General features: G+C 46.5%; 1 protein-coding gene across 1 annotated transcript in view; it reads right to left on the bottom strand.

Annotated features, from left to right (window-relative positions):
• Positions 1–23,391, bottom strand: part of GFRA4 (GDNF family receptor alpha 4) — a 73,227-nt gene extending 49,836 nt beyond the window's left edge. The window contains exon 1 of the mRNA XM_030492454.1: positions 22,921–23,391. Within this exon, the coding sequence (XP_030348314.1) occupies positions 22,921–22,960 (40 nt within the window). The 5' untranslated portion in view covers positions 22,961–23,391. The remainder of the gene's footprint in view (positions 1–22,920) is intronic.
• Positions 23,392–23,677: the final 286 nt, after the last annotated feature.

The following is a 23,677-nucleotide window of genomic DNA, read 5'->3' as shown; positions in this document are numbered from 1 at the left end:
CCCATCCCCACAGCTTTGCTTTTGACCAGTGTTCTATACCGAAATTCACACTAGGGAAATTCCACCCTGGGTTCCTGGGGATCCTGTTATTGAAGCAGGGTTTCAGCCACCATGTCCCTCCTTGTCTGTCCTATGCCACCCAAAGGGATGGCTTACCAGCCTGAAAACGTTCTCCCTGAGCAGAGCTTAAATAAAGAGGTGTAGGAACATTGCAAGAGCCTCTGCCCCTCTCTCCATAGGTATTGCAGAGGTGTTTGCAATCTGAGGTATCTTCTAGTAGTGTCCTTCACTTCTAGCTGAAAGCAAGGTCTTCAGAAGACTCCAACCAGAACAAACGTGTTTGCATGACATGGAAAAACACAGGTATAAAGGAGAAATTTATACCATGTATATATATGTGATGTATATGACCAGTATATGTATGTATATGACCAGCACATGACCAGAAATTATACTCAGCCTCATCAACACCACTCCCACTTTCAGATACACAACACACTGTTAATATGCTAATATTAAACTCAAAATTAGCCAACCTCAGGGCTGCCCCTATTGAAACATTGATTAAGAGGAGAGAAGTTCCCCTGAGTTCTTAAGTAATATAAGTCTGACAGTGATGGGTGTTTGATACAATGTGCAAAACAAACACTTTAATGGAGAGTGGAAAAGCCTCCTTAAAAGATTTTAAATATGGAAAAAATTATGGAAAACCTGAAAAAGGAAATAACATTTTGTGATGCCAACAGACTTGTCCTGTGAGAATAAGAGGAAAAGTTGGGGAACAAGGAGTTTGATGATTGAACTGCTTGGCTTTGGTTACTGGATCTTCTCTGCAAAATACTGGAAAAAATTAAATTAGAGGTGAAAAAACTCAGAGATATCTGGAATGGCTGAATAGCAACAGCCCTGGGCAACAGCACAGCTGCAACCATGAGTAAAATGTGCAGTATCACTCCCTCCATCCTAAGTTCAGACCTTATTCTTCCCTGTGAGGGTGCTGAGGTGCTGGCACAGGTGCCCAGAGGAGCTGTGGCTGCCCCATCCCTGGCAGTGTTCAAGGCCAGGTTGGACACAGGGGCTTGGAGCGACCTGCTCTAGTGGAAGGTGTCCCTGCCTGTGGCAGGGGGCTGGAACTGGATGAGCTTTAAGGTCCTTCCAACCCAAACCAGTCTGTGACTCTATGATTCTATGAAAAAGAGTGAAAAATTAGAGTGCAAATATGAGGGAATACATTGCAAATATGTAAAACATATCAGGCATTTTTAACTGCTTGTTTTTAGATTTGAGGAGGGACTGGCTCAGAGCAGTCTCTGCTTCCCATTGGGAGTGGACACCTGGGGATAAACGGACAAGAAAACAACCTGGAGAGCAAGACCCCAGACTCCAAGACCCCTAGAGGAAACTGAGAGCATTCACTGAACAAGAGACATCAGACCCAGACCTTTAAAGAGGGAACCATGAAAGTCCTTCATGTATCCCAACCCTCAAACTGCCTTGACTGAGGTTAGAAGCCTGGTGACTGCTGATTGCCACCACCCTGCTCCCCAGTGCAGAGACACCAGCAGTATTTAAAAGGGTTTCCCTTTTGCTGAAGCTTAAGGATGTTCCTTTTCCTTTCAAACATCATTAAGTTTCTAGTCTCAGGATGGCTGAGAAAATCTGCATTAAATACACTCTGACAGGCCCCCTGGGTATAACCTTGAAAACACTGGCTTCTCCCCAGCATTTATTTGCTATTAAAGGAGTGTGAAGAGTTCATTTTTTCCATCCAAGGGGGTGATGCTTTCCCAGATGCAAAGAAAGAGGTGGAAGATGAGGGGTCTCTGAGATGTCCCCCAAGAACCACAGGTATCCACAGAGCCCATGCCCATTTTTGTCCATTAACTGCTGTGCATTAGCTTGACTTGGCTTTTCAATTTAGTTTAGTTGCTGAGCTTAAATTCCCTGCTTTCAACTCATTTGTTCCTCTGCCCAAACCCAAACCTCCCAGAGCGAATAGCTGCTCCTTCTACAGCCCTGGAATAACTATAGCCATTATTATAACTCAGTTTGCACACACAGCACTTGGGTTTTGCATGGATTGCCTTCACTAACCAAAGTCCTTATCTTTGCTTACAGAGCAGATAAAAACCGCCTTTAGCAGTAGTTTACAAGGAATTCTGTATGGCAGCATTTCTGAAACAAAGTATTCTGGGGTCATACAAGGAATATTGCAAACTATTCCAAACCCCAAGAATAATGCATTTGCACACTGAGGTCTAAAGTAAACCCACAAAGCCAAAGGCCACCTGCCTCAGAGCCTGCATTAAGAGATACAGTTCTACAAACACACATGGGTGTTTGTTTCAGGTGAGTTAGGAGTGTGCAAGTTTTCCTCTCCTATTTGATGGGAAGGAGCTGTGTATTTTAACGGAAAACTTACGATTTCATCAAATTTTATACTGACGATCTACACAGTCATTTTAATTGATTTAGAATAATTCATCTTTACTGTGATAGTGACAGCAGAAGCACTCCTGAGTATTAAGAAACTTAAACCAAAAATGCTTCCAGAATGAAACATTCTTTGGTTGCTTTCAGATTGATGAAAACGAAGGTCTTTTGCAGACTGTGTGAGCACTGGTATTCCAGAGCAGGTTTTGTAGGTTTTCTCCAAGCAACACATGGATTTTGCGGCAAAAGATCTAGGGAACATTAAAGGCTTTCTGTAACACTCCTGATTTGTGCTGGATTGTGTTCCTCCTCTCCTCTTATCCTGGTGTCACCTTTGCTGTATTCTTCTGCAAACACTGTGGCTAAGCTCTTATCTCTGTGTGAGCGTTGTGAAGAAGCAGTAAAACCCTCTTCTGCTTCTCCCCACAGCCCTGTCAACACCTTCAAGCCAGGCACATCAACAGTTTGGCCAAGCCCTTCCAATGCCCATTTCTCTTTCAGTTCAAAGCCAAAAGTAGGGCTCGAGCCACAAGCAAACAGCATCTATCCCTGGGTAAAGTCCTGGTAATTAGTGAGCAGAACCTGCATTTTGCTATCTTCATCCATCATAGCCCTCATGGCAGCCACCAGGGTCTGGTTGCAGATCCTATCTCCAAGCCTGGCTTCAGGGGCTTGGCAGAGCCCAGTGCAACCAAATGGATGTTATCATATAATCACAGAATAAGTTTGGGTTTGATGGGAACTTAAAGATCATGTAGTCCAACCCCTCCTGCAATGAACTGGGACACCTTCCAACTAGACCAGGTTTCTCATAGCCCCATCCAATCTGGCCTTGACACTGCCAGGGGTATGGCATCTACCAGCTCTCTGGGCAACCTGGGCCGGTGTTTCACCACCCTCACTGTAAAAAATGTCTTCACTATATCTAGTCTGAATCTACCCTCTTTCAATGTAAAACTATTACCCTTGTCCTTTCCCCTACAAGCCCTACTAAAAAGCCTGTCCCCATCTTTCTTAGAAGCCCCCTTTAAGTATTGAAAGTTGTAAGTATTGAAAGTTGTAAGTATTGAATGTTGCAGTGGTTCAAGTTGAAAGAGTTTAACCTCAGGAGACTGCTCTTTCTTCCTCCTTGACTTCTGCTTGCTTTTCCATACACAGCTGGTTTTACAGCTCCCAGCCTTGCTTTTCAAAGGCTGGCAATCTGTTATCCCATTCACATTTCTCCGCTCCCCACCAGTGCACTGAGAAAATTCCTCTGTAAACATGTGCCCTGAAACTCTCCAAAGATGCCTTTGCTTTCAGACACCCTGATACCTCCTCTGTGCAACAATGTCTTTGATCTGAAAAGGGTCACCAGCAACAGCCCGCTGTCTCTCCAGGGACCAGGAGGGTTCACAGGTATGGTTCTGTGGAGGCTGATAATAAGCCAGTGCAGCCAAAGTTACTTCAGCTATAAAAATACCACTGCATCATCAAATGTAAAGCTTGGTTTGAGCTTTCTAACAGCTTTCATGGCTCTATGAGTAACCAAACAGTGACTGTGGTGTTTTAATTAGCGCCTCAGACTTCCTTCATTTCTCTTGCCAGTTCAATCTGTAGTTTTTAGAGTACCTATCCTTGATTAAAACAAAAAGTCTCAAAGACTTGGGAGCCTGCAACTGCTTCTTTGTCTAGCTGAAGATCAAGGCTCAGGCATTTTAGACATACTGCAGCTGAAACATACTTAAAACAGCCTCCCTGCACATGAGCCAGCACTGTCTTCTCCATCCACATCTGAAGCAATGGTTTTGATCCTCTCTCAATGTCTTTGAGCCAGTCCACGTGTTGTGTCTTCTGCTTAAATCCTTTACACATTCTTTTCTTGACTGATCTTGAAATGCAGCAAGACCAGGGGTGAATTCACAACTTTCACTTCCTCCCAACTATCTCTTCAACTATGTTTTCTTACAGTATATTGAAAAGTCTCTCAACTGAGCTCCCCAGCCTCAAAGGAGGTGTAGAAACTATCTCTCCATGCTTCATTTATTTAGGAAATATATTGAGTTGTCCCATGTTTTGAGGGATTTGAAGGAAAGACCTCCTGATGGCATGTGGCTGAGAGGAGAAGATCTTAAAGGACAGCAGAGATGCAGTGGGAAAAACAGTCAGCCTCTACATACCTTGAAAGGAATCAGTGTAAGGGAAGGGCTGTTTGCATCCCAAAAGGAATGGGAAGACACAGTATTTTATGTTTTACTTTCTAACATCTTTCCCCATGCATGATGGATAGTTGCTCAGGGAAAAGAAATGAAATTCTCCTATAAGGACCTGCTTCTAGCAGCTGAAGCATTCAAGGAGGAATGCTGAGTCTCAAGGCCAGGCTTGAGAAGGAGGAACACAACAAGACACTGAGACTGCCAAACAAACAGTACAGCAGGTATGGGTGAGGCTTGCAGTGGTCTCTGACCATGAGATATACATGGCAGTGATGCACATCCCCTATTTGACAATGTTTTGGGTAAAAAGGGTGGGTAAATTTCCTGGGAAATGGAATGGCATGTGCTGAGGCTCAAAGAAAATAAACAAATCAAGACCTTTATGTAATAAAAGGATTTTTCTGTTGTTAGTCAATTGAAGTTTGATCAGATTTAATAATGACCATGCAGCACTTTTCTTGTTTACCTCCTGTTTAATCAATCAGAAGCAGCAAAATGAGGAAGATAATTAGAGATTTCTTCTTCCCACATACACAGAGGATGAGGCATTGCACTGCTTTTCAACTCAAACCCACTAAAACCCAGGATGAGACTCAGTTTTTGCCTGTATCACTGTGATACAGCACTGAGTTAGTGATAGAGCACTGAGTTAGTCTGGATGTAAGCTTCAGTGACTCTGTCAGGTATCTACCCTGTTATTTAGTGGTTGTAAGGAAGAAGAACAATTGCTATTATCTTTTGTTTTCAATCCTACCCTGAACCTGTTTTCCATCACGAGATGGAGTTAGAGGAATTCAGACCCTGCAATGAACATGGGACGGGGACGTCAGTACTTGACAAGAATTGTGAGGCTCTGAGTGATGTGCTGGCTGGTTAATGAAGCCATCTAGAAAGGTTGATGTATTTGCATTCATGTTAAAAGAAAATAATAATAATAATTTGAGGCTGATGAAAAGTGCTGCTCTGACAGCCCTGGAGAATGCCTCTCATTTACCCACAGACACAAAGCAGCCTCCCCTCCTGCTCTGCCAACACTGTTTTGAGAGGGATCAGCCTACTTTTGGACATGGTTGTTCTGTGAACCCCAGACCTCCCTCCAAACCTCTGCCACCTGCAGCCTCATTTCCCAGGCTCAGGAGATCTTGCAAGCTGCATGTCCAGACATTGCTACACCACGAACTCATGGTCATGACTCATGCATGGGGCAGCTGTAGGGTGGGAGCTGAGGCAAAGGAACCTTCCTGGTTTTCACAGAATCACAGCATGGTTTGGGTTGGAAGGGACCTTAAAGCTCACCCAGTTCCAAACCCCTGCCATGGGCAGGGACACCTTCCACTAGAGCAGGTTGCTCCAAGCCCCTGTGTCCAACCTGGCCTTGAACACTGCCGGGGATGGGGCATTCATCTTGGGGTATTTCAGACGCTTCCTGCTAAGCCAAGGCTCAAACCCCAGCCCCAGTACATGCACTCAATTAATAAGGATCTCATGACAGACAGGGCATCTTGCTGCCTCCAGTTTCATGGCATTTTCCCTGCCCTTCCTCCCTCAGCATCACGTACTGCCTCCTTGCCTAGGAGTCTCAGAGACTCTCAGATTGAGAGGTCAAATCTCAATCTGCCTGGAGAGCATTTATCCCCCAACACAGAGGCTTCCTGGGTCACTTTCTCACTTCTCTTACACAAAAAGCTCACTGCTCTTCCACCAACATCAAGTTTGAGGTGACAGAAGAGCCCCTGGGACCCCAACTGCTGTAACCAGCTGCCACACAGCCTTGGGTGGCTGTATGGTTTCTGGCCAAGCTCTGCTGAGATCTGCTCTGGAACCTCAACTGCAGCAAGGCTTTGGGCTAGGAGGAGGGCTGTATTTACACTTCACACTGAAGAAGCTCCCACTTTACATCAGGCTTTCTCAACAGCAAGGGGCAAAGGCACTGGGGAGGAAAGCAACAATGAGAAACAAGGAGAAAACCAAAGAGAACTCAGGACTGGGTAATTTCTGCCCAACGATTGTCTCTAATAAGGTTTGACTGTATTAATTAATTGAGATGTGCCTTGGAGAGCTGGAGCTGCTGCTGCTGGAAGTCAGCCAGGAAAAACAAATCTCATTTTCTCTGCAAACCTGCTGATTAAACCAGATCTCTGAGGTTACTGTAGCAGTCTTTGGGGATATGGGCAGCCTTTCATGGCCTGTGACATGGCCACAGGAAGAAATTGGTTGTCATGAACTGCCAAGGGAGATGGCCAGGGGTGGAGGAGGACAAAGATTTGTAGTAGGACCAAGCTGGGTCATTCCTTTGCATAAGCTTTTGATTCATTTCCTATATGAAGCCACAATGAATGTATTCTCCCTGTCCGTGTAGGAATTAAAACATAAATAAGGATACATGTAATTCAGCAGGTGTTGGTAGGATTAAGGCTATTCTTAAGTCTTTACACACCCATTGTCCATGCTGCCAGTCCCAATAACAACTCTCACATGGACCTCTGGGAGGCAGAGACATCAGTGGACTGGATGGACCAGGACCACAAAAGGTGACCTCCTGGTCTCAAAAAAGGTCTTCCAAAACACTATGCAGATATTGTGGACCTGTGCTCCAACCGAGTGCCAGACAGCAATGTGGGTGTAAGGTCCCCAGGGGAGAAAATGCTTCAGTCTGTTCTTTAGCCTGTCCTGCACTTTGCCTTGTGGCTGTAGCCTGGAAGGACACAGAGCATCAGTGTGTATGGTTGGGTGTGTGTTTGTCAAAGCTCACATCCCAGGGAATGTGCAGCATGTGCAGGAATAGGCGCATGTGTCAGAAGGTGCAGGGAGCATGTGTTAATAGTTTGCACTGCAGTTTTCCTAGGTTTTGGGAAATGTGCTGGAAAAGATGGTGTGTGCATCTTTCCAATCTAAAGGCCAGTTATGCACTGGCAGGGAGAGGTCAAAAAGGTCCTTTCCAACTTGGCTTTTCTGTGATGCAGAGGAATTTTGCTCCTGGCTTTGAACACAGTGTGGAGGAATCAACAGGTAGTCTTTGTGTCCACAGTCCCTCCATGAATCCAGAGTCCTGTATGTCTCCAACATCAACCCTCCTACCGCCACCATAGAAGTGACGGAGATCAAGAACCATTCTGCAGCCCTGTTGACCTGACAGCATGATCTGAGGTTTAAACACAATAATATTAATCCAAATGAAATCAGTACAATAGAGATATGTCTGCATTAGACTCAGTGGCTCCTGGTTGCTTTGTCATGTAATGTTTTCTCTTGGAACTTTTTACATGGGAGCAGAAGGAATCCCTTCTATAGCTGCTTGTTTTTCCTATTTTTCCTAAAGAAATCCTATGCCTTGGATATTAGGGGCTGGGTTTAAACTAGATAGAGTAAAAATGCTTCTGAGAACTCTTGTAACTACTACTATAGTTTCTATAGCCAGGACTCGAGAAGATGCTGGACAGAGTTGGGTACTAGATGGCACAGGGTTCAGAAGTGTAGTAGCAAAAGATATTGGGCCAATGTTGGGATTCCCTCATTTTCCCTTTGGGTACAATTTCAACACACTTGGAACGAAACTGTCCCAGTTTTCCACAGATTGTTTTTCTGCCGTAAGAGGGAAATAATCAAGACCAAAACTACTTCCGCTAATTGTGTCACTTTAAAAAGCTGAAATGCTGCCAAGTTGCTGCTTGGGAATGGTTCAAACAGCTTTAGTTACCCTTCTCTCCACAGTCCAGGCTCACCAGTAGGACAGTTGCACACCAGGCTCTCATCATGCTCCTTAGGAGATACAGTCTGGTCACACAGCCCAGCCCAACTACAGCCTCAATTCCATCAAACTGATGTTCCCAAGTGCTTCCCACTGGAAATTTTGAGGTCAGTAAGGGCTATTATGTTCTTTTAAACCTCAAAATAAAAGCAAAGCAGAAGGCAGATACTTCCCTCCAAAACACAAATGTTTTTTGGGCTTCAGGTGGTTGAAAGAGTATTTCTGCAGAGGAAGAAGTGAGGTGAAATGTCTTGTTAAACTCAAGAGAAAGACAGCTCACAAGCCCTTTGCTTGCTTCAACCATCAGTGGTTCCTACAGTGTTGTCTGAAGCCATTTGTCTTCTGTCTACACTGATGTCTCAAGCAAGTAAGGTCACAAATCTTAGAGAGTCCAAGCTGCAGAGAAATCATGGTTATGGGCTCAACTCAAGGAAACTCACCCAACATCTAGATGTACATCAGATGGCTGGTTCCAGACCCATAGGCATTCATGATCTTCCTCCTTCTAAGATACCTAACTCTCCTAGAAACCTATGGGTAGCTCAATGTCTTAATATGATGAAGACATCTCAATATTTTGGAAGATAAGGTCCAAGTCCTGATGAGTAAGTCAATCTCAGCATCTGTTACGAATCTCATGTAACATCAAAGTGATTGGTTTACCTATGGAGCACTTTTGGTTAATTACCCACAACGACATCTCCATTGTGCCTCCTAGATCACACATTTCAGTCCTGGGCATCAATATTCTCCCAATCCTTTGCTGTGTCAATCACTTGCTTTTCCAGCAAGTCCTTTCACAAACATTGGACTTATTGGATAGTTGGCTGCATGGGGGTATGTACAGGTAAAACCAACAGAAGTTCAGCTAGAAGAAAGGGGGAGAAAGTCCCTGTCCTTGTCAATGCTTGTGAAGAAGCAGGAGGTCAAACATAGACTTACCCAATCGAAGCTCTGTACCCCATATATTTCCTATTCACATTTGTTGGCTGCAGACCCAGTTGTAACTTGGCCTTAAAGCATCCACGTTGAACTGAGGAATAGCTGAGAAATGGCTGACTCCTGCTGAGAAACATTCCTTTGGAAACCAAGGTCAGCTCCATGCTTCTGAGGGCATCTTGAGTTTTAACTGTAATACCGTGGAAAGCAAACCTGGACATTCTGGATTGCCTGTGTCCACCTGTTTAAACCTTCCTCACCCTGGGTCTACAACACCTCCTAAGTGTGCCAAGGCACTGTTTGGTCAGGAGGAGCCAAAACAATGTCAGTGAATTGATAGATAATCAGGCTGGATAACAGTAGGAAAGGCTTAAAGATGCTTAGAATCAGAGAATCACAGGATTGGGTCGGATGGGACCTTCAAAGCTCATCTAGTCCAACCCCCTTGCAATAGCCAGGGACACCTTCCACTAGAGCAGATTGCTCCAAGCCCCGTCCAACCTGTCCTTGAACACTTCCAAGGATGAGGCACCTACAGTCTCTCTGGGCAACCTGTTCTAACTTGTTCCTGGCACTATTGACTGTTTCACATCAACAGATATGGCTTTTGCATCATTTCATGGGTATATGTGCTTAACTTTAGACCTGTGAGCCATGTGGATGTGGGAGCGTGCTTGAATGTAATTATGGCCATGCATTCATGTGTGCGTGCTCAGTGTGAGTCTGCCATCCCCACGGGGAACCTGCTTTATACCAAAGACATTTTTGCATTAGTGTGTAAATTAAAGTAAGACTGAAATAATAGTCAAAAGGGAGCCCAAAAGAGAACAGAGAAGATTGATTATGTGCATATTTTAAGTGCTTTGTGTCTGTGAATGTTTATACGAAAAAATAAGAGTGAAAGAGAAGCACTGACACTACAAATAAAAATAATATAGGGAAATACATCTCTTTTATTATTAAATTATAGATTAAAATAGGAAATGTAGGGGAATATAGAAACATATATCTCTTTGTGGAGGCTTTCTGTAACAATCAGCATAAAATAACATAGCAGTACCTGACAGCTTAAATAAAGATAGGAGCCTCAGCTCCTATCTACACATTTATCTCCTCTGATCCAGACAGGGTAAAGAGGCATAAAAGGCTCAGATAATAGCATCTTTTCTGCACACCAGCTCCCAAACGATAGGCAGATTTTATACTCGGTTACTCCACATAATGTCAACGCTGTTAGAAAACAAAAGCACCATGAAGGAACATTTTTTCCCCTCCCTCTCTTCCACCTTTTTTCCTTCTGATCTTTTACCTTGTGATTTTACCTTGTGAAAACATACTATGGGGCAAATTTGAAGTTCTGCTCCTCTGGACCAGCCCCCGAATTTGTGGGGCAGCAGGACATTAGACAACAAGAACAAACAGTGAGGTTCAGATGGATGCACATACGAATCATATGCACAGATGCAGAGAAAGCACCAGCCAATTCACTTAATCCCTGTCCCTTCCTCACTGGAAGCTGTCACAATATCCATTGTAGTCGACAGCTATTGACCATTGCATGCCATGCCATTAACCTTTGCCACCCAACACGGCAGATGATGGAGATGGAGAGAGCTGTGTGTCACGTCTGAGCCTAGCAGCAAAGGAGGTGTAAGCAGAGTTGCAGCACACACTGAAGCTGATGAAAGTCTGACTGTAACCAGGCATTCCCTGTTGTCCATGCTTTGTCCAACAGGGTGAACTTCATCTTGGGAGGCTCTACACTGGCCCCATGGACCCTCTGAACACCAGCCTATGCTTTCGCCAGTTCCCTTTATCACCAACAGTTATGCACTGCCCTGTGAGCAATTCTCCTACATCCTTGGCATATTCGAGGTGACACCAACCTTGGAGAGTTCCTACAAATTTCCATGCTAATATCCATCCCTCTGGAATATGTACCCTTCCTCAGAAGGTGGAGGTGGCACAGAAACAATGTCCTGGGCATCACCTTATAGGTGACACATTGCATTAGCATCCACAACCATGCTACATTGCAATGATTAACATCCACAGGATCATACTCAGCTGCTTTTATCTTCAGAGCAATCCTGAACCCACATAGAGTTCTCACTTTCCCTTTTCTCCCTGGACTTGCAAGTTTCATGGACTGCCTTTGTGGTCCCAGGAAGATGTTTCTTTAGCTCTACATTGATTTGCACCAGACAACTTTACTGCTTAGCTAGGAAAAAGCTGAAAGAAGCCTGGATTTCTACATCTCCTTTCACATGCACGTTTTCTGCTATGAACTTCACTAACTCTTAGCAACACTAAGAACATATTCCCTTTTCCACAGTCAATTTCACACTAACCCATGGGGTCTAAACATCTTCAGAGGCTTCTATCAAACCTACCTAACCTGGCCAGGGGACTCAAAAATCATGTGGGTTGGACAGATTGACACATGTACACAAGATCCATTTTCCTGGGAAACCACAGATGAAGAACAGCTTGTTTACCTTTAGTTGAATCAACACATTCATTGTTACCAGCCTCAAGGGTTTCCTCCAGGGACACCTATATTTGGATAGTTGATTTGTTATGAGAATAAAGAGTTCTTGGCACTTGCTACATCTTGGCAGCAGCTACCCACAGTTTTGGGAAAATGTTTGCTTTTGAGTCCTGGCATGATAGAAGGTGGCAATAAGAATGATTGTCCAAGCCTGCCTTGGGGCCAATCCCTCAGGGAGGTTGCAGCAAAGCTCCTGCCTTCCTCACCTCCATTCCCAGGGAGGATGGGGCCAGGTCTGAGAGCAGAAGGTCTTGTGTCCTGGGAGCAGGGATGGTGGAGCAACCTGCTCTAGTGGACAGTATCCCTGCCCATGGCAAAGGGTTGGAACTGGATGAGCTTTAAGGTCCCTTCCAACACAAACAACTCTATGGTAGCATGGTTTGTGTGGAGAGGGTGAGGTGAGGTCTAAGGCACCAAGAGCGAGGCTGTTTTACTGACTTTCATCACCTATTACCAACAGGCAGAGCCCAGGGCCAGCCAATCCTCTTGGCTAACCCAGACTTATCATCCGTCACTGAGCCACCTCCCAGCTCTACCATTAAGACCCTTGGTTGAGCAGCACCATCTCTCCATGGTAACTTCAGCATGAGTGTAGGATATATGGTGTACAGGGAAAAGAAGGGAGTGAAACAGCTTTGGCCAACTTTCAATTCCAAGTGCACCAGGCAGCAGAGTGACCCACTGCCTAGTGATGCTAATGTTGCCTTGGAGGCTACGCAGGCTTCTTGTTTAGCTCACAGATTTACCCAGGACCTTCAGATCCTACACATGGATGCACCATTTAATCCGCATGGCCGCGACCCACAGCTCTCCTGAAAAAGAATTTCATCAAGCCTCAAGCCCAAACCAAGCCCTTCAATTTCTTTTTTCCATTAAGAAATGAGAAAGAAAAATAGCCTAAACATTTTGCTCCTAATACTTAAAACTTTTTCTTTCTCTGCCTCATGCTGTTGCTCTCTCTCCTGCCCTCCCTGCCTTACAGAAGTGTGACTAATCTTCTTCCTTCCCTTGCACTGTTACCTTCAAGGTATTTATAGAGTGCGATCGTGTTCTCTCCCGTGTCTTTCTTCCCTTTTCAACTTGAGATAAATCAAGCTTCCTCAGACTTCTCTCATGTGTCTTATCTTTCACGAGGTCATGCTAACTGCAATGGCAAGGCAAGAAAGGCTTTGCCTGTTGGAAGGGACACTTCAGAGCTGATACAATCCTTACACAGGCTCTGCAAAAAAGTTCTGATGGACTCGCTTTGCATATGCACATCCCTGGCCTCTTGCTGGCTCTGTGTGCATGGGGTTTGCACACACCTGAGTGCATTAGGAACAGGGGGATTTATCTCTTCCTGAACAAATTAACCAGTGTTATCACTTATTTTATGTTATCTCATGTCATTGTTTGTGTTCTGCCTTCTGAGCTGGAAGCAGCAGAAAGGAAGATGAATGTAGGGGGGTGAAAGAGATTAAGATGAAACACGTTTGTCCAACAACATCTGCAGGCTGTCTGAGAGGGAAAGGGTGGTCTCTCCTACTTAGTTAACTAAAGAAACTCAAGGTGCTGGTCCAAATGACCCAGAACTGCCTCAATTATGCTATTAAACTCTCTTCCCTTTCAAAACAGAGCAACCACTTGCAAAACAACTGGGGATGACCCTTGGCTTGTGCTATCTTCCAATCAATACCCAGGAGATGGCTACTTGGCCACAGCCAAAACCACTTTGGGGATTTTAATAGATGTGACAATCAAATTCAGATACCTCCAAAGGCTCCTGGGCACTGTGTGATTTATGAGTGGCCTCCATGAGCCCCCAGCAGAGTGACCAGCTCCAGGTGCTTCCAATCATCACCGTGACCAGAGCCATCAGGTCTGTGAAACAGTTGGAAATTCCCCATTGAATTTCTTTCTTCCTCTTATAACCATGGGAAAATGTGTTCCCTGGGAAAATCTGGGAGTTGTAAGAAGAAAAACAAAGTGCTAAATGATGTTTTAGTACTGCATTCTTCATCTTTCTTTTATTTGTAATTGATTTTGAAATTGGAATGACGGCTCCTTGACTGCTCCTTCCATCACCAGCTCTCTTGGAGGACAAGAAACCTTCGTGGCTTAGATGGGTTCATCTTATTGAACTTCAAGCAAAATCAAGGAAAGGCCTAAAACTGCCACCTTGATTTGTTTTGTAGTCCTTGGAGATAACAGCAATCTGTAGAGAGGGCAAATGTCCCTCTGGACCTGTCAGCCTCTATTCTCTGATTTAAAGGAGAAGTTCAGAAGACCAGGGGAAAACCGAGTGGGGTGAAACCCATCTACTGCAGCCCGCTGGGACCTCTCTAGTGTACGGGCAGTGAGAAACAGGGTCCATTTCTTTTCCTGCCCAGCTTCCCTCCATGAAGGTCTTTTTCTGTTTTCATAATAAAAACAGGTAAAACAGAACAGAAACATCTGGGGCTTTATTTTAGTCCTCATTTTCCTTCCCCTGAAATTATCCTCAATGAGCATTTTATTTCCCACTCGCTATCTTTTATTGCAATATTTACTATTCCTGATTTGTCACTGTTGTTTGGGAGCCAAATTGTACCAAAAGCCCAGTATTTTTCTGGCAGAATGAGTTTCTGTTTTCCAGCTTGCTCTCCTATCAGAGGCTTTTCTTTTCTACGCTCCACGGCTGCTCCCATCTCTGTGCCGTACCTCTGAATTCAGCCCCTTTTCCTTAGCAGCCCACATCTCTAATCCTGGCGCAAAGCAGGATCACTGATCCCTGTGTCAGGGATATGGGAAGATTTTCAGAGCAGATTAGTCAGCTACTGCACTTGAATTCAGTTCCTTGCCTGAGTACCAAAACAAGAGCTGGATAGATTGTGTGTGCAGCGGGTGCTGCTAAAAGTCATGTTGTTCCTGATACGCTGATGAGAAAATCTGATCCCAGCTTGCAGTTAGCTGCTTCCCACAAGCACAAATATCTCAGGTCAGACTCTGTGCTCTCACCTGGTTCTGCCTCACCATCATTTCCTTACCTTAAAAATAGCCTTATTTTACAGTGTGATGCAGTGAGTTTGCATCATTTTCTACAACCTGAGAGACATCCAGAAAGAGGTGCCTTAATTCCTCACTCTGGGGCAGCATTCAACCTGCAGATTAAGCACTTCTGGGGGAGTCTATGGGATTTCTTTTTGTTAATTGGGGTTTTCTTTGTTAATTTGTTTGGGGTTTTGCTCTACTCCTTCAGATTATAATTAAAACTTATTGGTAATGTGATAACATATAACAAATCCAACTAGAGATCTGGACCCCCTTGAGTCAAGTACTTAATTTCTAACAGGCTTTCCAGCCCACATTAAGGATTGATCTGGCTGGAGGAAGAATGAAGCAATAGCAGGAGAGGGAGATAAATTTCCTTGCATTAGTCCCAGGAGGGTGGTAACTCCAAAGTTGCTGTACCTGGTGTGTGTGCCTCTACACTCCACACTGATGGATGTGTCTCTGAGCTGTCACTTCATATGTACTTTGCCTGAGGAGACTCACATCACCTTTTGCAGATGGGGGAATCCAACCCTTAGGGCTTCCCCAGCTCCAGAATGGCTCTCAGACCTTCACCGTCCTACACTTTCCTCCTCTCAGCTCCTGGATTCCCTATTAAGCTTCACCTGCGTCTTCCGTCCAGCCTCTCCTCTGCTTCCCACCTCCAGAACAGAATCAGTTTAACACCTTCCTTTCTATTCCTTTCCCATACCTTCTGGCCCTGACAGAGAAGTCTACTGTTGCAATTTTAATGCAGTACCTGATCTTTTTCCCAAAACAGTGTGAGAGCTTCCTAAGGCTGGATCCTAGAGGAAGTGCCTCATCTGGGTCTCAGACTTTTTCCCTTCAATTAACATCCTAAATCATCATAAAAAGGAGATGAACTTTCCTATGGAATAGGGAAAACCAAGGCCAGGTTGGATGAGGCTTTGAGCAACCTGGTCTAGCGGAAGGTGTCTCTGCCCAGGGCACCGGGTTGGAGCTGGATGAGCTTTAAGGTGCCTTCCAACCCAAACTGTTCTATGATTCTATTAAATTCTCTGGGAATAGGATACCTGTCTACCTTTCAGGAATTCCATGGGGCAGCACAGCTTATGGCTTCAAGGTTTGCTAAAGCCTACAAACCCTGACAAGCCTCCAGGTGATCTCATCATCTTCCCAAAGGGAAACCTGCTCTTCTCCCTTCCTTTAAGTAATCAGATATAGTCCTGGCTGGAATCAAAGCTTTTATTCCTAATACCCAACTCAGATTCCTTCTTATTCCCACTCCTTGCAAGGTGGAGAGCAACTCCTTCACATTACCTTCAATATATTTATAGGCTGTGAGCACCATGAATGCTTTTTTCCCTCACACTGGAAGAAAAGCTTAGCTGAGATGATTCTGCACATACCCTCTCTCCAAAAGATGATGTGGCTGTGACCAAGACATACCAAGGTGTGCAGTTTGTCTCTCTAGCAGCTCCTTTGGGTTATGTTCCAAAAGGAAGAAACAAAACAGATTGGAAGGAGGAAAAAAGGAAAAAAGGAAAAAAGGAAAAAGAAAGAAAAAATCTACATGAAATTGCTCTAACTCACGTGTCAAATCAACTAAAGCTTGCAAGGAGTGTAATTCCTCACCACACAGAGGAAACACTTAGGACACTCAGCCTTGTCTGGGGCTTTACACAAACAGGTCAAATGGCTTTGATTCATTCCAAGCCCTGTCTCATAATTCAGAGTGCTGGTTTGCTCTCCTCTCCATTAGTAGATGGCAAACACACCATCCTAACCTGCAGCCTTTATTACAGAAGATTCAGTGTGTATGGATTTATGTCACCCTGTGCCTTGTGACATCTTTTTAAGGTGCCTTCTGCTGTACATGCTGAACATCAAAGAACACTGACAGCAACAAAGGGAAAAATGCCTGGTGCTACAGGAAACATCTGCTCCCTGTTTCCAGACTGCAGGTAACCGAGTCAGCTGTACAATATCTAAGAGATATTGCTGTGAAGGCTGTCATGGGAGGTGCATTTATCTTCACATGCATGGCAGTTAAAATCTCAGAAGAAATAGCTAAGTCTGTTATTAAGGCTTGTTTATCCAAAGTCGCAGAGACAGGTAGCTCTGAGAAGCTATGAGTTTCCTTCTGGTTTTCCCTCCGGGACAAGTCTGGAGAAGGGGCCAGGTCGGCTGCAAGCCAAATCATTGCATCTCCAGACAACACCTGGGGAGCCAGTTTGGAGGTCATGGGCACTAGTTATGGGTGACGCAGATGAGCACTGGACAGGAAGAAATTCAAATTATAATCATGGTGGAGCTGATACTTATGGAGGGTTCAATACAGGCAGCAGGAGTTAAAGAAATAGAGCAAAGTGTTCAATAAAGGCTGTAAAAGAAGAAGAATTGAGAAATTCAAACCCCTTTATGATTGATTTGAGTATTTATGTAAAATTCTCACGGCCAGGACCACATGAACCCTGAACAAGTGGCCCAGACACCAGGTTTGCTGCAAAAACTGCACAGCTGTCATCCAAGTGAAGGCTGCCTTCCCATGAGGCTGTAGCTGCCCTGTGTTTCCTTTGCTCTGATTAATCAAGAATGATGGGGTTTCCCAGGTGGCTGCTGCAGAGGCATCAGCCAGCCCCATTTGATGCAAAGCTTGAAGCGAAGCCTGCATATTTTGCAGAGATTTTGTTCAATTTGCCATCTTTGAAGGCACCCTGGAGCTCTCCCAAGACCTGTCCTGAGCACTTGCTGGGTCTAGTTCAGGTCAGAGCCTCCAGAGACATCAGATCACACAGACAGAGACTCCCAAAGACACTCCTGTTGCTGCCTGTCTGGAGAATCAAGCACTTCCCATGGGTACCTCCAGTCTTGATGGGTTTAGCAGCTAAACTCCCTTGAAGCAGAAGAGATCATAGAATAATAGAATGGTTTGGGTTGGAAGAGACCTTCAAAGGTCATCTAGTCCAACCCTCCTGCAATGGATACCTTCCACTAGATCAGATCCAAGACATGTGTGTGATGCTTCCATCCGGGCAGCACGGACCACTCACAGCTAAAGACCTGCAGCTCAGACTGGAACATTCAAGCTGAGTCTTGACTCAGCTTATGTGCTTGGCCTTTATTTTTCATTGTACAAGTACTAGGAAGAGAGGAGGAAAGCCAAACCCACCAGTTTCTCAGGTCTTAACTCACAGCCCTTTAACATCTGGACCTGTTTAAACTCCCATCCCAAAGTGAACTGCCATCCCCTTGGGTGCGAAGAACAGATGACTTTTAGCCTGACAGTGTATGAAAGATGAGCAATTTGATCCTGCTTTTGGAAGAAGCACCAGAAAACCTGCCCCATTCCTTTCTCCTCAATAAACTGGACCTGTGAACTTAAAGCCAGATGCCTGCACTTGTGTGTGTCAAAACGACCCCCCAGCCCATATGTCAGCAGTAGCGTGGGGAGTGCTGCTAATAGCTCTGTCAAAGCACTCAGCGAGGGCAGGTATTGCAGACAGGATTTTCCAGTTGGATTCAATAAATCAAAACCACAGCACAACTATTTTTACTGCATCTTTCAGGCAAAGTTGCTTTCCAGATGGCTTTGGACAGAAAGAGGAACATGTGCCCTGGGGAGCTACCTGTGAAGGAAAAAGAGGGATTCACATGGAGGGAGGTGTAGAGATGAGATCCAAATGTATGGCCAGGGCAGTTTTGAGCTGGGGAATATATATCTAATCCAATGGGATACAAGGAAACATTTTTTTCCCCCATGAGGGTGGTCAAGCAGTGGACCAGGGGCCTAAGAGGTTTGTTTGGTCTCTATCTCTGGGGGTCCTTTAAGGCAGATCTGAGCTGGGGTAGAACCTCTTACTACCTCAGTACCAGTGAAATGCAGGGAGATGCTTGGACATCTTCATGGATATAACAACCTTTCTTAACACTTATCAAGCTCACTACAGCTCTGCAACAGCCAGTTGTGGCATCATTTGTTATTAGACCCAAATCGTGGAGGAGCCAAGGGTGATTTTAATGTGATGTGACCTTAGAAGATAGCTATCCTTCCTGCACACTCATTTTTCTGCCCTATGGCAGTCCCAGGTTCTCCTTAGTCAGGACAAATGGTGGCTTCACCTTCTGGAAACCCTTCCTGCTCTCCTGGGTCCTTGTCCTCCATCGCCTTGAACACCGAAACATCCTCCTGGACACACTGCCTCACCCAGTCACACCAAACTTGGGTTTTCCTCCTTTTCAGTCTCCAGAACCTAATGCCCATGAATGGCTCCACATCCCATCCACCTCTCAACCTCATCCTCTTAACCATGGTTCTCCACTCTGCTTTCACCAGGACTCCATCCCAACATGCCTGTATTTGAACCTTTAAAGCTGTGATGCCCGGAAGAGATGAAGGCAAACCACACAAGGCAGTGGAAATGCCTTCCCAGCCCTACTCCCTCACCCTATCACACAGCTCCCACCATCAGTCCATCCAGGCTTGAAGTTCACTGCCAGGAGGTGTTACCAGAGGGGACTTTGACAGATGCACTTGAAACAAGGGAGTTGTTCTGAATTGAAGATTGACAGGAACAAGCTTTTTACAGTTTGGTTCCTTTTTATATTTTCAGTGAATTGTGCCCTTCTAAAAATGCTGGTTTAGCAGGAGAACTACCTTTGAATCTGTCCTCTTCCACTATGGGGTTGAGAAGAAAGAGGTCATTTATTCTAAGTAAGCCAAAGGAATATAAAGGCCACTGGAAGGAAAAAGAACTCATGGGTAGGAGAGTATTTTTATCGGAAGGTGGGAAACTTGAGTGACATTAAAAGTCCTGTTTAAAAATGACCAAGTGGAAAGTTATAAAAATGAACAAGTCTTGTGTGAAAATGATGAGGGGAATTTCAGGCACAATAGAAGTCATCTGTGAAAATTGCCGAGAGAGCAGAGAAGACATTTCTGTCTCCAAAAGCAAAATAAAGCCCCATCCACAGTAATTCATAATAATAATTTGACTTAACTAGTACTAATTTTTACCCAGCAGTAATTACCATTTAAGGCTCCAGAGCTCTGGAAAAATGACTTTCTGGGTGCAGCAAGATCCTTGCAGAGGGATTTGCACAGTGTTTAAGGGCAGCCTGTTAAGGGAGTGGTTTTATTTCTCCTCCACACCAATACGAGAGACATAAATATCCCGCTCTTTTTGATGCAAATAACGGATTGCTCCTGTCAGAACTGACAAAGGCGCTAATTTAAGGAGTGTTTCTTTCATACACACAGATGCATTTTTCAAGAGAGTTTTTTCTTGCTCTCCCCCTTGGAATGCGAGTTCCCAAAAACCAGGTGAAAATCCGCCAGACAATCCCTTGGGTTTGATTGCATCTGTGAAGAGCCTGTGGGAAACATATGCCAGGAATTATGCTAACGGTGGAGCAGAGTAAAACCTGCCAGGTAAATGCAGCAGTTGTCAGCAGAAGACAGCCCAGATGTCATTCTGGGATCCTGCTCTCCATCGCAATGGTCCAGAAATGACTCTTGGTCCCATTGAGGACTTCACAGCAAACTGCTGCTTAAACTGAAGCCCAGATTTTCATTCTCATCCTTTGATTATTATTATGTTAGTGCAGGGACTGATGTGTCCTCTGAATGCTGCACAAGGGATGGGCAATGCTTTGGTTACAGGTGGAAGCCAGTGTCCTTGTGAAATTCATTATATTCTTTATATTTCGTCATATCAGTGTTTTCTAGAGCATTGATTTTTCATAAAGTCTTCCTGGATGCCTCACCACTGTCCTCTGGGTGGGATTTCTATCCAATACCACACATGCAAACAAATATCAGAGGACACTACTATGAACTTCTCTAAAGCCATGTCCCTGTCTGTCCCCAGCTGCGTGACTCTGTTCTGTCCTTGCTGCTGGCACTAGCATTCATGTGGTGGGGCAAGTCAGTGAGCTGATCTAGTTGAAAAGTGGTTGAGGAAGATGAATCTGTGTTCAATTATGTAAGTTGCCTGGTCTGGGTCACTGTGTGTCCCTGTGCCACCAGGGAGCTGGGTATGAAGTGGCAGCAGGAGCTCTCCATTCAGGCTGGATGATGGTGATGCTGCCTAGTCTCATCTTGGAGAGCCCTAATTTCTCCAAGCCCTGCCTTCTCCAACCAGGATCATCCCCAAAATGGCAGGACACACACACACAAAGCAAGGCTCTCACTCTGGTGTGCAGCCAGTGACAGAGAAGCTGGGAATTGCCATGCCTGCAGCTGCAGAGATTGTCATCTCCAGCCCAGCACCCCCAATCCCTGCAGGGGATCTCCCCAGGCACATCAAAATGAGCAGCCCTTATCCATCCATAACACAGACATCTAGAAAATACCTAGAGAGCAGGCTGAGGGCATTGAATGGCATCTGCTGGGAGGGTGCTGAGCCTGCAGGGATCAAATGCCAGTTCAGAGATGAAAAGGTCCTTTTGGACACCCCAAAATCAGAAGCCCAAAGGATGAATACCAGCTGATGGCTTTACTCTGGCACTGGCGATGAGTGTATCCTTAACACCTGCCCACTATTCCCAATTGCATTGCTGACAATGGAGAGCTGGCCATTTGCTCTTTAAGTCCACTTTCTCTAGAGAAAATCAATCAGTGCAGCAGTCAGTCAATCAGGCAGTCAATCAGTGAGGCAGTCAATTTGAACCACTTGGAAAATGGGTCCTGCAGAGACCTGGGCTCCAACCCAGAAGCCCTGTGAGCAGGAAAAATCTCCATCTCTGAGGGATGCTGAGACCTTCCCCAACCCAAGGCACAGCTCCAGACCTGGTGAGGCAGCAGCCATCCCAACATGGGGCATGTTGGCTGCAAAAGCATCCTGGAGCAAAGCACTCCCTGGCTGGAGATGGTCCTTCTTGAGGGGTCGAAATCACAACACACAAACACACACCCGCCTTTGGGACTTGCAAGAGTTGCTGCTGCTGACATCTAGTGACAGGCAGAGCCGGCAAGAGGAGTTATCTGGAGCTCTGACAAAGCCTTCCCCACCAAGGGAAGAACCTTCCCGGGGTCTTTCCAAGGAAGTGGGCTCCCAGCAGGGATGCTCAGGGGGCGGAGGAGACAGCCCGGAATGTCCCAGCCGCTCCAATACATCCCAAGACCTTTTCCTCCACGGAAGAGGACCGGCGCATCCTCCCCTCTGCCTTCCCACAGCTTTTCCTCATCTATTTAAACACAGACTCCTTTTGGGGTTTGCTGTCTCCAAGAAGCACAGGGAAAGGGGGAAATAATACTCTTTGCCGGGGTTACAACCAGGCAAAAACAGGCGGCTCCCAGCCGGGCTGCAGCCCCTAACCAGGCAATTGGGAAGGGAGCCGTGGGAATTGCAAGAGGGAGAACCGTCCGCTCCGAGCTGGGGAGAAACAGGATACAAGCGGGATGCTCAAAGCACGGGTGCTGCAGACCACAATCCCCGCGGATACGCAGCATCCCACAGAGAACAGCATCTCCCGGCCACGAGGGTGGAGGAGGCTGTCTTGGAGCTCACACAGGGATAGGGGAGACATCGGGGGTCCTTAACCCCCCGCTCCCGGCGCAATAGAGAAGCCAATTTTGGGCGGGGGGGGCAAGAGAAAAATCTGCAACAGGAACCCCATAGCGCGCACTCACATAGACACAGGCTGGGGTCAGGTCGGCGCTCCGGACACGCTACACGGTGCTGCGGAGCGAGGACTGCCATCCCGCTCCCCCAGCCCCAAACCCCGACATATTCCAGCTCCACCATCACCGCGGGGCTCCCGGCGCTGTGCAAAATCCGTGTCCGTGCCCCCCAACACAATCCCTCCGAGCTTCTCTTTCCTCAGCCTCAATTCCCGGGATACATTTATCCATTTCCACGACAAACAGGACTATCCGGAGTGACAGTAGGAAACATCCCAGCGCTTGGGTCCACAGCAAAGAGATAGGTGATGCTGCCCCGGGGCTTGACACTGCTCCAGGAGAGACGGAGAGGAAAGACACCCCCCCCCTCGGCCGGGGGTATCCGAAACAAACCCGCAAGCAACCCCCAGCAGAAAGTTCTCCCCGCCGTACTACTCACCCAGGAGGATCAGCGTACAGAAGTAGAGGATGCCCCTCATCCTACCGCTCGGCACGGCGCGGATCACACCGACTCGGCACGGCTCGGACCGACCGGCCCGGCTCGGCTCGGCACCGCGGAGGATGCGCGGAGGCTGGGCAGGGCGAGAGGCGTCCCCGCCGCCCCAGCCCGGCCCCCGGGGCGATCGTTCACACCGCGGCCGGTCCAGCCCCGCTCCGGTCCCGGGTCATGCCCGCAGCCGGGTCGGGTACCGCGGGCTGCCGCCGGCCGAGCGCCGCCGCATCCCCGCAGGGATGAAGAAGGACGGGGTGGGGGGGGGAGGGTGGACGCTTCCTCGCAGGTTTAATTATATTATTCTTATTAATTAATTAATTCTCCCCTCTCTTTCAGCAGCAAACTTCTGTCCGCAGCCCTCGCTGCCTTCCCCGGGCGGCCGCCGCCGTTTCTCCCCGGCCCCGTGGGGAGGGGCCTGGCAGCCCGGCCCCGCTCCTCCCCGCCTCCCTGGCCCCGCATCCCCGGTCCCCGGGGCGAGGGGGAGATGTGGAGCCTCCCCCAGCCAGAAGCAGGTCGTGGAACGGTGTCTTGGAGACCCTCCAGGCACCCCGGTGACATGGCCCCTTCCAGCCCCATGATGTCTTCTTCATCACCCAGTGACCTCCTGGAGGGTCCCAGCATACTCCACACCCCCAAACCCTCATGTCTTTGCAGCCTCTGACAGCCCCATCCCCTTAGGACCTGGGTCCTGGTCCTGAATGTT

The sequence above is a fragment of the Strigops habroptila genome, chromosome 7, assembly GCF_004027225.2.
Source record: "Strigops habroptila isolate Jane chromosome 7, bStrHab1.2.pri, whole genome shotgun sequence".
NCBI lineage: Eukaryota > Metazoa > Chordata > Aves > Psittaciformes > Psittacidae > Strigops > Strigops habroptila.
This window is presented reverse-complemented; position numbering and strand designations above follow the sequence as displayed.